Source organism: Triturus cristatus, chromosome 7 (genome assembly GCF_964204655.1).
Source record: "Triturus cristatus chromosome 7, aTriCri1.1, whole genome shotgun sequence".
In the NCBI taxonomy this organism is placed as follows: Eukaryota; Metazoa; Chordata; class Amphibia; order Caudata; family Salamandridae; genus Triturus; species Triturus cristatus.
In genome coordinates this window covers 1,397,214,738-1,397,232,017 of record NC_140590.1, presented here as the reverse complement: position 1 = coordinate 1,397,232,017, position 17,280 = coordinate 1,397,214,738, and the positions used below count along the sequence as shown (strand labels likewise).

Here is a 17,280-nt window from a genome sequence, read left to right as displayed (position 1 = left end):
AGCTACAACTTAGCTTTACTGGTTGTTCTTGTTGACTCCATTAATCAATGACATGTCCAACTCAATACATGTTTTTTCAAAAAGTTCAGTTTACTGCCCCTTTCGCAAGAGGGCATTTCAGAGTCTATAACTTTGGACTCCCTTTTCCTATTTTTCTGTAACAGTTGCTAAAGGTTTTGCTGGTGCATAGTTTTTGAATTGGTGAATCAGAGGTTACTGGTGAGTACATAGTGAGGCTCTGCTCCTGCTATATCCCTCATTCCTTGTTTCAGAATGTCTTGTCCATGGTGTACATGACTTTAAATTTGATACTGAACTTTACTTTGAATCAACTGTAAAATACAAATAAGTGATGGTGGTCCTTACCTCATTTCATGTTTTGGCTTCTCGTATGAGTTTACAACTAATAGGATTTTCTTTCTTTTTTCCACATGGTAATTCTAAAGACTAGATGAGGTTTTGGCTCAGACTTTACTTAATAATGCTGTTATGTGTAATATGTTTTCAAAAAGACTTCATTCAGTTAAATCATTCTTAAATCATTTTACCTACCCAGTAATTTCAATGACTAATAGCTTTGTTTGTCTTCTTTTGCTCTTTTCTTCAGGTGATAGTGGCTACTAATATAGCAGAAACATCCATCACCATCAATGGGATTGTGTTTGTTATCGACTGTGGCTTCGTGAAATTACGGGCATACAATCCTAAAACAGCCATTGAGTCCTTAGTGCTGGTGCCAGTGTCTCAGGCTTCAGCCTGTCAGAGGGCAGGACGTGGTGGTCGCAACCGATCTGGCAAGTGTTTTCGACTTTACACAGGTGAAAATCAATATATTGGTTTCCTAATAATGAGCTGCATGTAATGCTGCCCTTGCCACCTTTATCACCATGGAGTAGGTATGGTTCAAAGATCTCCATGGCTAAAGATATTGCCTTTGTGTTATCTCAGGCCGGACTGCTTGAGTAATCTGTTTAGAAACATTCAGAGAACCATTGCATCTGCCTATTGTGACCCTGCGCCCTACCCCACCTATATTTGGGATTAACATAGGTAAGAGGCTCCTGGTGGTGTCTCTTTATTACTGTTTCTGCTCAAATTACTCACACAGGAAATCCTGACCTGATGGAAAATGATTGTAAATAGAACTGTTTAAGAAGCTTTTTGAAACACAAGTATCCTATACACAAACCCCAAAGCAAAGGCTTCTAGAAATGTGAGGCAGGGGACAACCACAGTCTCAAATGAATTGCCTTCTGTTGGGTTTATTTCTTAATGTGAGTTTCCATGATCTTTTGAAGAAAGTTGACACTATTCCACACATTTTTGAACTATTGTAAAGTAGATGTGAAATATATTCTTGTGTGCTTGTGAGTTCATTATAATTCTTCACGGTAAAGGGTTGTAACAATGAAAAGAACATGATGATATTAAAGGAATTGGTAAGAGAAAGATTAGCTATATTTAAGAGCTGCAGAAGGGCCTGGTGAACAAACTGTATCTCAGAGAATATAGCCAGGGAGCTTGTTTCTGCTCTGAGATGATCCTGCTGTGGGCTGGGTTTTGCACGAGGTTGCCTTTGAGGTCAAGTGAGCTGTGGGCTCTTAAGTGGATCTTGAGATGCAAGGGCTTAGATTATGTAAATGGCATGTTCAAGAAACCTATATTTCAAGTGTAAATCATGTTCAATATCACTAATATTGGAGATGTAGTAAAGGTTTTGATGGATGTGTTTTATGCCTCCTGTTTGAAAGTTATCACTTTTTTAGAGAGTTTAATGTACAGTGTAAAATGCAGGGAAAGGAAGCAAGAGTAGATATGTGGGTTTTTAGCGTATTATAAAAAGATCCCCCTCTTTTGAAAAACTTGAACACATTGTGGACGATTTTATTTGACCTAAAAAGCGAATAGACAAAGTATCAGGTTATTATTTTGGAGCATGAATGGGTTTCTCCATCTGTTTGGATATTAGGTACTTAAGCAATAATGCTTTTGGAACGCTGTGTGATTATGTACAGTTTGTCTTCCTTTGCATCATCCTTTTTAGGCCTCGCGTCAGATAGCTTTAAACATTTTTTCGGACGAATTTGTGGCATCAATTCTACTTGGCAGTCCCATTAAATGTACATAGAGAGATTAAGCTTTGAGTGAGGCCACTTTCGAATTTGGGTTTCATGTGCTTTTCATGGTTTGCCATTTCTTGAAATGGCTGTTCATCAAGGTTACAGCAGTTCAATGATTACATTGCCTCATTTGTGTTCTATTTAGGTTTTGTAAATGGGGCTGAAGAAGATTTTTTCCCTCCAAGAGTAAAGATGTTTGCACATAAGTTTTCTTATAGATGTAACGAAAACACTAACCCTTTGCCCAATAATTTACTATGAAATATTTTGCTTTATATGCCTTTTAGTGTACCACTTGCAACACTAAGGGCCTTATTACGATGTTGACACCGTATCGGTATGGGAACTGTCCGACCCTTGGTCGGCGATTCCGCATACCTAATTACAATGTGACCACACATGATGTGGTCGCGTACTCCCATTTTCCTATGGAATGTTGTGCTGCGGCCGTAAACCGGCCGTAGCACAAGCTCCCATAGAGAAATGGGAGTTTGTGTGAATCCCGGTTCACAGGGCGGCACAATAGGTGCCCCCTCGCCTCGGTCCCCAGCTGGAGGCCGCATGATGAAGGGCCCTTGCTAGGGGCCCCCAGTGACGCTTTCCAACAGGCTTTCCATGTCGGAAAGCCCGACATAGAAAGACTGTCGGGAACTTACATCGTAATCCCAACTGTAGAATTGCCGTCCATTGGGATTACGTGCTGGTCTCCGACTGGCCGAAGTGCTCCTTGAGCCCGTCGGAATCCCGCAGGAATGACTGTCCGGTTTCAGATTCGACGCTTACATCATAATGTGGCGGTTGAAACTGAAACCACTTTCCGACACTCATCATAATCGAGCTCCAAGTGTCTTAGTCTTCTCACTCCATTTCATGATGTTATTTTTTGAGGGTCCAGCTTACATTTTCTATTGTAGTTTGTTCAGGGATGCGCTCTTCCAACTTCCAACTGGGGACATCACACTCAAAGTCACCAAAATATTGCAAAGCCCTTTCCCTAAAAAAGCCAGACCTGTTACATTTTCCAATGCTTTTTAGTATTTGCTTTCTGTGTCTGCATACTTAGAGGTTGATGGCAGAAGCTGCTATGCTTCTTAAAGATGGATGTATAGTGTAAGGTTCATTTAACTTGGATATCACTAGAACACAAAATAGCAAATGTGTGCAACTATCACTACAATCCACGCAGAAATTATGCCATAGGTATTGTTCTTCTTCTGAAAGCCAATGAGTCCTTTATGTCTGATACCTGACTATGAGACCGTCTTAACATTTTAAATCCTCAAGCGATCCCCGATGGATGTTCAGCAGTCAATATGAACACCACACTATGAAACAGAGATTGGTCTATATATATTGTGTGCTGGATGGGTATTCATTTCTTATACGCTCTACATCAGCTTCACAATGTGAAGCACTATGTAAGAATAGGGTTGAAGAGGGATGAAGAGCAGTAGAAAAGTGCAAGGAGTAGGAAAACTGATAAAAGCAGGGAGCCAGAGGATGGAAACCAAGATCCTTGCATACCTAAAGTTGAGTGTTCAGAAAACGAATGAGATTTTAGCTTACATTGGGACTGTTAATTAATCCTTCTCCAATCTTGGGAAGGAGATTATCTAAAAATACAGCAAGAGCCCAGCAGTACTTCGTTCTTGTAGGCATTACTTAGCATACTTAAATTAATAAAAAAAAATAAAAATTAAGAAGTAAACAAATCCACAAAAAGTGAACATTCCTTAACCCCTTCGATGCTGCGCAGATTCCGCCGCTGTGCTGGCGGAATCTTGCGCGGGCGTGGTCATGACGGAATGGTTCCGTCATGAGCACAGCTCAACCGTGGGTCATGACGGAACCATTCCGTCATGAGCACCGAAGGGGTTAATACTAGTCACACCCACAGGTACTCATTATTTCAAGGTACATAAAAATGAAGTGAATCCTGCATCCAAAAATAGAGGGAGTATTCCTGTATTAACAAGTAACCTCAACTCCCCTTTTAACTGAAAGAAAAAGCTAAACAAAAATGCAAGAAGGCACTCCCCTATACGCTATACCTTTAAAATAGACCTGTTTAAAAAAAAAATTCTCAAGACATCACAAAATGTATTTGGTATTCCAAGAGATATTTGACCAAACTTTGTTGACCGATAACAGCTGCCTATCCCAGTCATTGGTCCTCTTTCTCAAGAACAACAAAAAAATAAAGTGTTAAACAAACTGTACTTTCAGCGGTGAAGCAGGTCCTACCATGACCAACATACTGAGATAGTAGATGGAGTCATAGTAGAGGAGGTCTTAAAACAGATGTCTCTGATCCTTCTCTGCACTTTTGATTTACTATAGCCATAATTCCCAATTGCTAACACAACATCTCTACATCACAATAGTTGAACAAAATGCCAAACCCCACTACCCTGTCTGTGATTATATGGGTGAAGCTTGGGCAGAAGATTTTTTTTTTTACAGAAGTTCAATATGGGTTACGCCCAGGCTTGGGTACCACCGAGCAAGCCTTAAACTTGACCCTGACTCTGGATAAATACGTCAAGGCCAGGAGAGGAGCCATACATATGGCTTTTAAGGACCTCTCCTGTGCCTTTGACCTAGTGGGCAGAGATAAACTGTGGGACACCATGTTGGCTGCTGGGGTTGATCCCCCTTTATTGAATATTTTAAAAGGTCTTTATTGAGAAACCCACATGAGGGTGCAATACACTCTCTTCGGAGACCAGACTCCACCCATTCAAGTCACTCGCGGGGTTAGACAGGGCTGCATATTGGTCCCTCTTTTATTTGTATTTTATATTAATGCCCTCAACACCTTTTTAAGTTCTTTTCCCCAAAACTGGTTTGTGCCTGGTCCCGGTACTTTTGCACTCAGATGAAACAGTGCTCCTAGCTCGCACTGCAAATGGATTATGAGCACTTTTAGATGGGTTTTATCATTTTATGCAGGGGTTGAAGCTCAAGGCCAATTATAATAAATCTTAGATTTTAACCTGTGGTCCAAAGAATTCCCGTTCAAAGAAAAGTTTTATTAGGGAAAGCCCCATAATGAAAAAAACAAATTTTCGGTATCTGGGTATTTTATTTTTATGTTAATATGGGTTGCGAACGATTAACAACCCAGAGTTCCCAATCGATGGAGGCTGTATGCAAAACACTTTTTAGGTATGCTAAGAAATTGGGACATAAGCCGCCTAAAGAATTGAATATGCTTTATAAAAGTAAATGCCTTTCTGTGGGCACATACGAAGCTGGCGTGTGGGGCATACATCTGTGAAGACTCTGCAGTCGGTAGAGAATACATTTTTAGGTCTCGGCTGCGAAGGCTGCGCTTGCGCAGTCTCGCTCCGAGATTTAATGACTTTGAGAGGAGGGGCTTGCACCCGCCCCTCTTCTCTCCTGTTCTCCATTGGCTGGCCTCTTAAATGCTGGCCAGCCACTGGAGAAGAGGTCCAGTCACTCCGTTGAAGCCCCGTCCTTTTCGGATCGGGGCGTGTTTTTTGCGAGAAGTTCAGGGAGGAGACAACAGCAAAACACGCCCCCAAATCCGAAAAGGACGTGGCGTTTCTCCGAGGCATTTTCTGCTGTGCCTCGGAGAAAGGCGGTGGTGTGCTTGTCTTCACTGGCTGTCTCTCTCTCCTTTCTCTCATTTCACTGTAAAGGAGTCCCTTCTCTCCTTTTAACCTGCGACAACTCAACCATTCAAAGACGGTATTTTTTTTTATTTTTTATAAAACGTAAAGGAAATGTTTTGATCAAATTGACAAAGCTTGAGAACCACGTTCCCCCGCCCACTTGAACGTCGGGGTGTGAGGGCCATACCATACGTTTGATAACGAAAGGGTATGCTTGCGCAGATTTCCATCATTCCGAGATCTGTAAACCCTGCCCGACTGCCAGAGCCCTGCTCCAGGTGACTAACGTCGCCTTGGATAACCCGGCTAGAGCAGATGGGATTAGCGTCACTCTATTTACCGACCTCCGGAAGGCGCGCGGCCTGCCAGAGCTCTACTGAACCGGAAGCAAATGCGTAGCGTACGTTATATACGCGGGACCGCCATGATGGACAACCGTGTGTCGCATCTGCCTCCAATAAGGATGCGGCTTCCGCTTCAACATCTGCACCAGTCTTAAACATCTTCAGCGTTCGGTACAGACTCCACTGCATGCGCTGACCCTGATTTGTAAAACGTACATTTGTAACTTCACCTTGCTAGCACGATTTGAATAAATGCATACAACATGAACGCCTGCGTTCAGGCAGTGGGCGGGAGGGCCTTTTATGTAAGTACATTTTATACTATCAAAGTTCTAACACTGGGATTAGACGTGCTCAGGAGCAGTAATGTTGCGTTGTTTGCCATAAATGGAGAACTTTGCTTGGTTGCTACCCTTGAAGATCATTTCACACCGAACCCTAACAAGTGATTTTCGGTTGGGCAGGGTAAGGAGAACGGGAAGCAGGTAGAGGTCACCAACGCCTATAACTTGAATTGTACTCACATGGTGGCTGCTCCAAACTACTGATGGCACCCCTAGTCCCAAGTATGTATGTATATAAATATATATACATACATACACACAATGTCTCTCTCGCTCTTAATTCGTAGTTGCATCACGCACTGTTTCTATGGCACCCCCTGGTACTTTCCAGCCGGCCAGCGCCGGGTGCAGCCTCCACCGGCACATCTGCCAGGCCACTTATCACCTCTGCACACACCCCTGGCTGCACAGGAAGCTGGCGGGGGAGGGAGGCATTGTGAGAGGCCGATAGCATCTGGGTCCCAGTGCTCCCGGGCAGGAGGGGATGAGCCATTTCCTCCAAACATCATGGAGGTATACCCTCCCCCACACGCCGCTCCTTCCGAGCCCCTCCCGAGCTATTCCCAGGCGCTCCGAAGTAAAGAGCCTTCTGTCTGGACAATGCAGGCATGCAGCAGCAGAGCTTCGGCTCCTCCGAGCCAGCAGGGGCTAGAAAGGGGAGGAGGGGCGGTGGTGCTCTTCACCTTTCACCCTTTTCTTCCAGGAGCAATGGCCTAGGGCATGGGGCGGGCAGATCTTATGTCTTGGTATGTGTCACACACCGAGGCAACCGGGAAGGCTTAATCCGTCGTCAGAGCCCACGGGTACAAAGCACCTAGTGATACTGAAAAAAGCGCCTAGTGATATTGAAATTGAATTTATACAGCGCTAATTACCCATGAAGATATTTGGAAAGTTTCCTATGCGTGCAACGAATTATAAACTTCGATTCCAAACATTGAAACAACGCCACCGGTCGTTTCCATACTTGAAGAGAGGGTTCACAGCATTCCCGACCACTGTTTTTTATTATGCTGAGCTCGTGTTTTGTTGTAGTTTTTTTTAAGTAAGGCATCTATCTATATGAAGTTCGTGGAACATGCATTTCACAGATCGAATCAGCAAGTGATAAATGGGGCCCAGACGTGAAGAAGGCAGAGGTCTAAGCAAGTCCGTGGCAGGGGAGGTCATAAACCCAGTAGTAATGAAAAATTAGCATTGAAACAGCGGGCCCTATATCATGGTCCTTAACTCTACTGGTAAAAGCACTAACTGATTTTCGAACTATGAGTGCAAAAAGTTAAGTTAATCCACGTTTGCGATTTAGTGCCTGGTTTTAGGTCTCGGCTCGAAGGCTGCGCTTGCGCAGTCTCGATCCGAGATTTAACAAGCATTTACAATGCAATGGTCTCGGCATTGGTAAAGTTAGAGCTATTGGCATTGCTCATGACAATGCCGTTTCTTTAAATGTTTTAAAAACAAAAACATAAACAAAAATAATGTCATGAGCAATGCCAATAGCTCTAACTTTACCAATGCCGAGACCATTGCATTGTAAATGCTTGTTAAATAGGCTCTTAGGACTCTCTAGATCTACTATGAGTCTTATATCCCAAAATGAAGTGTGGCTAGGTTATTTAGAAGATCTTGTGGGTTTAGCGCCTATCCTGTTGTGGGTCAAAATTTGGTCCACACCTGAATTCAGTTTCTCGCGCATAATAGTGGAGGATTGTTTGAACCAAAGTAATATGCTAGCTATCCCTTGGATTAATTATGTCAAAACCACTCTTCAAGACTTAAGATTGAGTACTTTCTTTGAGAGTACAGATAATATCAGCCCATACTCTAAGGTGTTGATAAAGGAAAAGTACTCATCACATAAAGAAAAGTTGAGATTCATGACAGTTCTCATCATGGTTACAGTTCAATCGTATATATCACTTTCAACCAGCAATGTCTTGGAGCCCTATTTTAATGTGTATAAGGGCACCTCAACACAGGCTTTATTTAACATGGCTTAGAGTCAGTATGATTATTACTTAGGGGCCTTTCTAATCACAGGGTCCTGGTTAGATTCTCTACTGTGCTGTCCTCGAGATGGAGTTTCAGGCAAGTCAGCTAAGTACGTTGTACTATTTTGCACTCTGTACGTGTCCCCTAGATTGTGGTTCCTTCGCCCGATTTTAAATGGGAGATCTTTTAAAACACACCAAGAGGCTTTGCTTATCTTACAATGCATCCTGTATCCAACAATCTGTTTTGGGGTCTGGAATTGTATTACCCAGGTGCTGAAGTTATGGGAAAAATATGCATCATGAATTATTGTGGTGTTTGTTGGCCTATAGACATATTTGCCACTAATTGCATTATAATGATACTGACATGCTGTGATTTTTGTATGTGTTTTAAAAAAAAATGTTTTTATGGTCATATATCTGAGCAAATAAAGATTTTAAATTGAAAAAATTCATTTTGTGTCAGAACTTATTTTAGCAGATCTCAAGTTTCCAGCTAATTTCTGAACTTCCTTTTCTGTAAAAAAGCTTGAACGGCAATGTGTGTCTAATCAAGGCTGTGGTCAGTCCAAAAGCATTCCCATGCATGTTATAGACAGAGTTTTACCCAGACTGAGGGACAGGATCTGTTATTGCTTTGCTTGACTGTACTCTGTATTTGACATTGTTGGATGCTTGTCCGCAGCATTGGGACAGTTTTACCTATGGCATTTAAAAACAAGCATTTGCAATGCAATAGGTCTCGCATTTACGGGAGTTTGAGCTATTGGTATTGTAAATGACAATGCCTTTTATTTATGTTTTGGTTTTTAAAACATAAAATAAAGCTTCCCCAAACGGATTGCATGGCGGCACGATGCACGTGATTTTGCGCGCGTGCTCGCCATGCAATTCACTTTTGGGAGCACTTTGAAATGCCCCTCTTACTAGAGTCTCGCATAGCAATTGCGTAAACGCAATAGCTAGGCGAGACCTAAAAAACAAAGCCGATAAATAGAAAGCCAGAAAATGTGAATTACAATCCACAAATCCAACAAGCATTTGCAATGCAATAGGTCTCGCATTTACGGGAGTTTGAGCTATTGGCATTGTAAATGACAATGCCTTTTATTTATATTTTGGTTTTTAAAACATAAAAGGCATTGTCATTTACAATGCCAGTAGCTTCCTCGCGTAAGTGCGAGACCTGTTGCATTTTCAATGCTTGTTAGATGAGCTTCAAAGACTTTTGAATGGAAGCATTAAAAGAAAACCTCTCATAACTGTACCAACAAATAGGTCCGTTTTTTCACCAGGCACATGGCATGCATGATTAGAAGCTGGGTAGAAATAGCGCTTCGCGGTACTGTGGTAAACACTAATGTACTGGAATCTTTATTTGAATCCCTTTCGGAGCTGTCAGTAAAAGTGGCAAATATACTTGAAAAATTGAGCAGTTAACATGCACCTTTTGGTTTCACTTTTCCAAAATTATCCTACATAAAATCCTACTGAGCAATGTGCTGGGGGTTACTCACTTGGTGCACATGGGGTCTAAGTTTATACTTTTTGACAGGGCTGTTTTAAAGTACCAGTCCGGCCCTGGACGTGTTCCAGAGTCGAGTCAATGACAAAGAAGTGGTCCAAATGCTACGTTCAGAAGGGGGAGGGTGTGGCTTAACGGCCAGTGCAGCCGACTTGGGCGCTTAGAGATCCAGGTTTAAGTCTCGTCGTGTGCTCAACATCCTGTGATTCTGGGTAAATCACTTCCCCCTGCCTACGGACAGCGCCTACAGACCCTCACGGGTTATTAGCGGCTGTATACAAATCCAAGTATTATATTATAGTATAATTATTAAGAAGAGAAAGAGGCAGCCAAAAGACGAGGATCAAATGTCCAAGCAAAATGGAAAAAGTGGCCTAGAAGGAGACTAGATAAGAGGGGGGGGGGGGGGAGGAGTGGCCCGAACGCTACTCTTAACAGCTGATGAAACACAACTAGTAGAAATGGACAAAGTATTGAGGAACTATATGCAGCCATTCCAGGCGTTCTGAATTTCCGGTACCAACGGGAATCTCTGTACGCAATTACGAGTTTGCAGACCAAGAATTACTTGGCATAATTCTGCATGGAAAGCTGCATGTTTAAAGCTACAGATCAAATTTTTAATGAAACTGCACTACAGCAATAGCACCGGCCCTGATATAATATTAATGGCCGCTGAGCAGCACGGTAGCAGCAGAAAGCCTTTTAGGCTCTTACGCAACACGTAGCTAAATTAATTATTTGCAGGGATAGGATCCCATACCCCCGGCAGCCTCCGAGGGATCAGTGAGAGCCAGGCTAGGGAGGCGCTCATTAGCGACCCTCAAATGTCAGACACCGGGAGGAAAGAAGAGGCCTGACAGGGAAGGAGACACAGCGACACAGAGATCTGGAAGGGAGGGGGGGCGAGAAAGGCAGGGACAGCGAGGTACAATGATGGAAGAGGTGGCGACGGAGCGGGCACAAAGAGGGGAGAGGGCGCGAGGTAGACGGGGACTGCAGGTTAGACAGGGACAGCGAGGTACAATGATGGAAGAGGTGGCGACGCGAGAAAAGGAACGGGCACAAAGAGGGGAGAGGGCGCAAGGTAGACGGGGACCACAGGTTAGAGATAGGAAATGATGGAAGGCTCATGAGAGAGAGCAGGATAGAATGGGGAGAGCGGGAGAGACAAAGAGCAGTTAATTCAGACATAAGCGAAGAGAGAGAGCAGTAAATACAGACATAGGTGAAGAGAGAGAGAGAGCAGTAAATACAGACATAAGCGAAAGGGAATGGGGTCGTAAGAGAGACAGAGTCCTAGGAAAAGGAGGGGAGCCAGGTAGAGAACAAATGCGTATTACGAAGAAAACAAGACAAGCCCGGCTTCTAAAGTGGTCCGGACGCTAGCGAGCGCCCGCCGCGCGAAAGTGAAAGCAAATTTGTCACGGTGAGACGCGGTGGAGCGTGGCGCGCGCGCTTTGCGGGGGCGGGGGAGCGCATTCCAGGCGGGGGAGCGGACCCTTTGAAGTATGATGCCGAGGGCGCCAGTGGGCTGAAGCGCTTCCCCAAACGGATTTCATGGTGGCACGATGCATGTGATTGTGCGCGTGCTCGCCATGCAATCCACTTTTGGGAGCACTTTGAAATGCCCCTCTTACTAGAGTCTGGCATAGCAATTGCGTAAACGAAATAGCTAGGCGAGACCTAAAAAATGTCTTTATTATTTTCAGTAAATAAACAGCATTCTCTTATAGTCATACACAGGATATTCGATGCATTACCTCTCCAGTTACAGCTTGACTATCTTTTTGCTACATAATTAAGTCCACTCTTCATGCTGTACTCCGCAACTGTAGAGACCTTGAATTCAAACACCCAACTCCCCCCTCCGCCCATTACCAGTATTCTCTGTTCAATATTATGTTATGTACTTTAGGTGTCTTACTGATTATCACTAATTTGCACTTCCCGTCTTTGGGTATCCTCCCTTTCTTGTCGCTCCCTCTCGTTTAGATCTCGTCGTGTGGGTGGGGTCAGTCCTACTACCTCTTGGATCATCGTCCCCCAAGCTTGTAGCACCTCTGGTAGCTTCTTGACCCGCCTAGTTTTCCTCAAATGTTCCTCCTCTGCTGATAGTTGGGCTGTGTGGGCTTAACCAGTGTATTGCTATTTGCCTCTTGGCTATTATGAGTCCTAGTACCAGAAAGCGTCTGTTAGTCTTACGTTTTGGATTTCTAGGTCTCATTCCCAAAAGGCAACGTCATATTTCAAGTGCTAGCTTCCATCCTGTCACCCTGTTAAGGTGGTCTAGTATTTAGATCCAATATTCTTGTATTTTTGGGCACTGCCAGACCATATGTATAAAATCAGCCTGCGTATATTGACACTGGGGACATCTTGGGTCTCGCGTTGCATTTATAGTGTGCAGTTGCCTAGGGGAGAGGTACGTCATATGTACAATATTGTATTGAATCTGCTTGAACCTAGCACAGATCGATACTTTACGGACTTCCTCATGTATTTTCTTCCAATCTGTTGGCGTCAGCGGTTGGTCGCTGGCATCTTGCCATCTATCTTCTATCTTAAGTGGCTTGCCTCGTTTATCTTTCCTCAATGCTCTATATAAGTGGGTTATACATTTCTGCCCCCCTGCCATTGTGGTCATGATGGTTAAGGTTTGTGAGTGTTCCGGAGCTTCTGGGAATGTCTGCCAAAGTTGTCAGGCCGCAGCTGCTATCTTTGTGTACTGCAAGAAATGTCCGTTGCCTAACTCAAATGTTACCATGGCGTCTTGGTAGGTTATGAACCTGTTTTCCGGATATAGGTCTGCCAACAGCAGGCTGCACCCGTCTTTCCATTACTCAACCGTCATTGCCTGTGCTACCTGGGAGAACTGTGGCATGATCCAGATATCTGCTTCTGGTGCATAGGGCCCTCTCTTAATGACCATTTTTACCGTCCTATCCCATAACCTGGCCATTAGATGTATCAACGGGAGATATGCTTTCTGTATGCCCCTTCCCTTCATAAGCAGGGCTCCCAGTTGCTGTCTGCCATCGGTGCCTGTGAGTAGGGTTCTCTCTCAGGAGGGGTTTGTGTCTAGCCATGATATTGCATGCTGTAGCTGTGACGCCAGGTAATACAGCTTCAGGTCCGGGATTTCTAACCCCCCCTTTATCCCACTGCAGTTTCATTACCTCTAGCCCTACTCTGCAGCGCTTCCCATTCCACAACAGCACTGTTAGTAGAGCATCCAGTCCCTTACATTTTTTACGTGGAATTTCATAGAAGGACCCCTGCATAACATAGAGGCACCTAGGCAGGACCACCATTTTAATCAAGGCTACCTTGCCCATCATGGGACGATTTCAGTGTGTTCCAAAATTGTACACTACCGTGCAACTCCTTTACTATCCTTCCCATTTTCAGTTTGTAGAAATGATCTTCCTCTCTAGCGATATGTATACCTAGGTATCGGACAGTTTCTAGTACTAACTGTGTGAGCTGGGACGCTTCACTACTCTCGGCTCGCCCTATCGGGTACAGCTGAGATTTGAACTAGTTGATTCGCCGGCCTGAGGCGTCCCCAAATCTTTTCAGGACACTAATTAAAATTGAGGTAGAATGCGTCTGGTGTTTTAGGTACACTAAAGCGTCGTCTGCGTAGAGTGACACTACATGTTCCATCTGTCTGAGTTTTATGCCTTGACCCTTCAGTACTGATCACAAGTGGCATGCCAGTGGCTCCATTGCTATGGCAAATATTAGTGGTGAGAGAGGGCAAGCTTGCTGCGTCCCTCTGTGGTGCCTCATACTTTGAGACACATAACGTACTGTATGGTCCCCAGCCATTGGCTTAGTTTATAGTAGTCTTACCCATTTAATGAAGTGAGGGTCCAAGCCCATTTTGTGCAATACTAGCCAGATATATTCCCATCTAACTGAGTCGAACGCTTGTTCGATGTCTAGAAAGGCTAGAGCGATTTCCTTTGAATCCATGTCCAAAGTCTGCATAACATGTGTGAGTTAATGGATATTCCGTAGGGTATTTCTATGGGGTGTAAACCCCGACTGGTAGTCGTGGATGAGTTGGGGAAGATATGGGAGCAATCTATTAGCTAGTACATGACTTATAACTTTCGAATCCACGTTCAACATGGATATTGGTTTGTATGAGTTCAGAAGCGTCTGGTATTTTCCAGGCTTAGGAACTACCACACTATGAGCTCATCCAACATTGACCTCGGTAGTTCTTTCTTCTCCCATGCCTCTGCAAGTACATCAAGCATTCTATCTGCTACCAGTCCCGGATATTGCTTATAGAATTTAGCCGTAAGCCCATTTGTGCCCAGTGATTTAGCTGTTTTCATGCGTGCGATGGCATTCTTTAATTCTGTCTTGGTCATTGGTGCACCGAGGGCTTCCTGGGTTTCAGGGTCCAATCTAGGCGTTTCAATCCCTTCCAGGTATGTTTCTATATTCAGGGCTTGTGTGGCATTTTGGGGTTCTGTGTATACTTTATTTAGATATGCTGCAAATACTGCATTAATATTGTGTTGTGTATAGACCAGTTTGTCTGTCCCGAATAGCCAGTATTGGTTTGGGTTGTGTTTCCATTTTAATTAGGTGCACCAGTAGACAGCCAGATGTATCCCCCTCTGTGTACCATCGTCTTCTTCTTTTATATCTATTGTATTTGTCCAGCCTGTCCCACAACTCCCCAACCTTTTGTAGTTGCTCTGTCCATCTCTGGGGCCTCCGACATCTGTGGGGAATGCTGCTTCTAGTGTACCTCTAGACTCTGTAGGTCTCGTTCAATCACTTTCTTTAACCCCGCCTCTGTTGACATACATAATCCTCTAAGTACCACCGTCATCGCATTCCCATTCTACTGCCCTAGTGCCGGCTGTCTTCCAATTTGTATCAAAATAGCCTTTCAATTCAGTTTCTATTGTGGCCTTATAGACCAGATATGTAAGTCCTTCTGCAGATATCCTCCATCATAGTATTTTGGATCGGGGTCTGCACGGTGCGTCCTGTATTAGTAGTGGGGAGTGATCAGAAAGATATCAAGTCATGTATTGCGCTTCCACCACTCTATGTAAGGCCTCTGCCTGTATAAAGAAGTAGTCTAATCGACTATGTGTAATCGTCGCCGGGGTGTGGCAAGAATAGGCTTTTCGGCGTGGGTTACGGTGTCGCCAGATATCTATAAGGTCTTAATTAATTTGCATCTGGCGCATAGCTTCTCTCGCCCTCGGTTTGGCATCCAGCCCCAGTAGGAGCCTATCCAGTTTTCCACCAAAAGCACAGTTGTAGTCTCCTGACATTATGAGTTCCATGTCAGGTGTAAGCTGGGTCTGTCTAAGCGCGGATCCCAGGAAATCCCCGTCATCACTATTTGGAGCGTATACATTAAGCAGGCACATACTATGTCCATCTAAAGTACCTTCTACCATTCCATATCTCCCATTCGGGTCCAGGCTAGTCCAATCCTTTTTAAAGGGGACACCTGGAGCCACCCAGATCAGTGTACCCCTGGCATACCCTGAATAGGACGTCGCATAAATGTGACCCCTGCAGCGTCTTTGGACGTATTTAAGCAGGAATGTAATCGAGACCCCATATCTTTTCAAATAAGCTACTATTTGGTTGCATTTAACAAAATTGTTAAGCCTTCGGGCATTCCATGTTATAAACTTGTATTTATGTTGGTTATCCTTTCTCTGCTTAGCAGAACGCCTTTTTTGACTGCTGGTTTTTAACTTATCACAAATACTGTAACATCCCTAACTCCCCCTTACCTCCTCCCACAGGCAGTAGTTCCACATAGCTCACCAAAAAGCCTAAGGACCAGGGACTCCCCCCCTCCAACTTATCTTCCCCCACCCCCTCCCTATTACCTCACCCTTATCGTTTCAGAACGAAAGATCGATCTGAATCTAGTACAATTAAGTGATCTCTATTATGTGGCCAGACCGCCAGTCACTGTGTTAGCTCGCAGGACCGCTTGGGCTCAGCAAAGCCGCACATTTGCACAGCAGCTGGAGTGTCCTATTGTGTTCAAATGGCAGAACCCCTCACTACCACATCTTCCTGGGTCCCCTTTCCAGTCTACACACACCTCGCCCCCCATCCCTCTCATCCCCCACCACAAATGTTATCAGTTTGCCAAATCTCAGTTTATTATATTCTTTCCCCATTCTCGTCTACTCACAAGTCTTTGATGTACTCCCTCATCGTTCCCAAACCCCACGTGCAGCAGGTATATACTTCCGTGTCCCCCTTTATTCTTCTGGGGTTCTGTGATTGGGTCTCTTGTACCAAGCATAGCGGGAAATACTGATTCTGTAGCGGTATCGTTGTCATTTCAGTCCGTAATGTTCCATCCGCTCTGACCAGGATGCGCCCTATATCCGGTATTTCTTGCGGAGTGGGTCTTCACTCTTCTGCATCTTTGCGCTGACCTCACTGTCATCTGTGGTTTTTGCTCTGCTCTCGTCATCTCTGGTTTTGGTCTGGTCAAGCCAGGCCTATAGAGTCCATCCTGTCTATTGCATCTTGAGATGTTTAAAAAAAAGTGACCCTATTGTTGTGTTGCACTCTGAGTCTCGCAGGGAATATCAGGCTATATTTAACGTAATGTTCTCACAGGTGTCATTTGACTCCTAGGAATCCATTTCGGGGCTCCTGCACTTTTCTGGTGTAATCGTTTATTTGAATGGCGCGATCCTTGTTTTTCGGCACCCCATACCACGGATATGCTGCAATATTAAGTCTCAGTGTCTGTAATTAACCAGGCGTGCTATCAGGGTTCTGGGGGATGATCCCGTCTTGGCGGGAGTCCGAGGGCCCGGGGGGCGCCTTCTGTAGCAAAAAAGTTGGAGAGTCGAATATTGGCGAAAGCCGTGCTAATCCAGATTTCTAAGAATAAGTCTGCTGCCGGTCCTTCTGCTTTCTCTGGAAAACCTAAGGTTCTTCCTCCTCGATCGCCCTTCAGCATCTTTCACTCTATCTTCCATACGATTTGACTGAGTTTGTAATGAGGTGACCGTCGTGCAAAGTCTCTGGACCTCTTCCCGCAGTTTCACCACTTCCTCCTCAGTGTTTGTGACTCTTACCACCACCTTCCGTAGATCTAGGCGTAAGTGGTTTATGTCCATCGCCATTGAGTCCATCTTCTACTCCAGTGCCACCCGGGAGTCTCCGATGGCCTCCAGTATGTCCGCCATGTCTTGTGCCATAGTGCCTTGGTTGGCCGCATTTTACGAGTCTCTTCTGAACTGTTCTGTTGTTCCAGGGCCCGATACTGTATATTGCACAATTGTGTTGG

The 17,280-nt window shown here is 44.4% G+C and overlaps 1 protein-coding gene across 1 annotated transcript in view; it reads left to right on the top strand.

Moving 5' to 3' along the window:
* Positions 1–17,280, top strand: part of DHX35 (DEAH-box helicase 35) — a 446,551-nt gene that overhangs the window by 276,226 nt on the left and 153,045 nt on the right. The window contains exon 12 of the mRNA XM_085619115.1: positions 608–818. Within this exon, the coding sequence (XP_085475241.1) occupies positions 608–818 (211 nt within the window). The remainder of the gene's footprint in view (positions 1–607; positions 819–17,280) is intronic.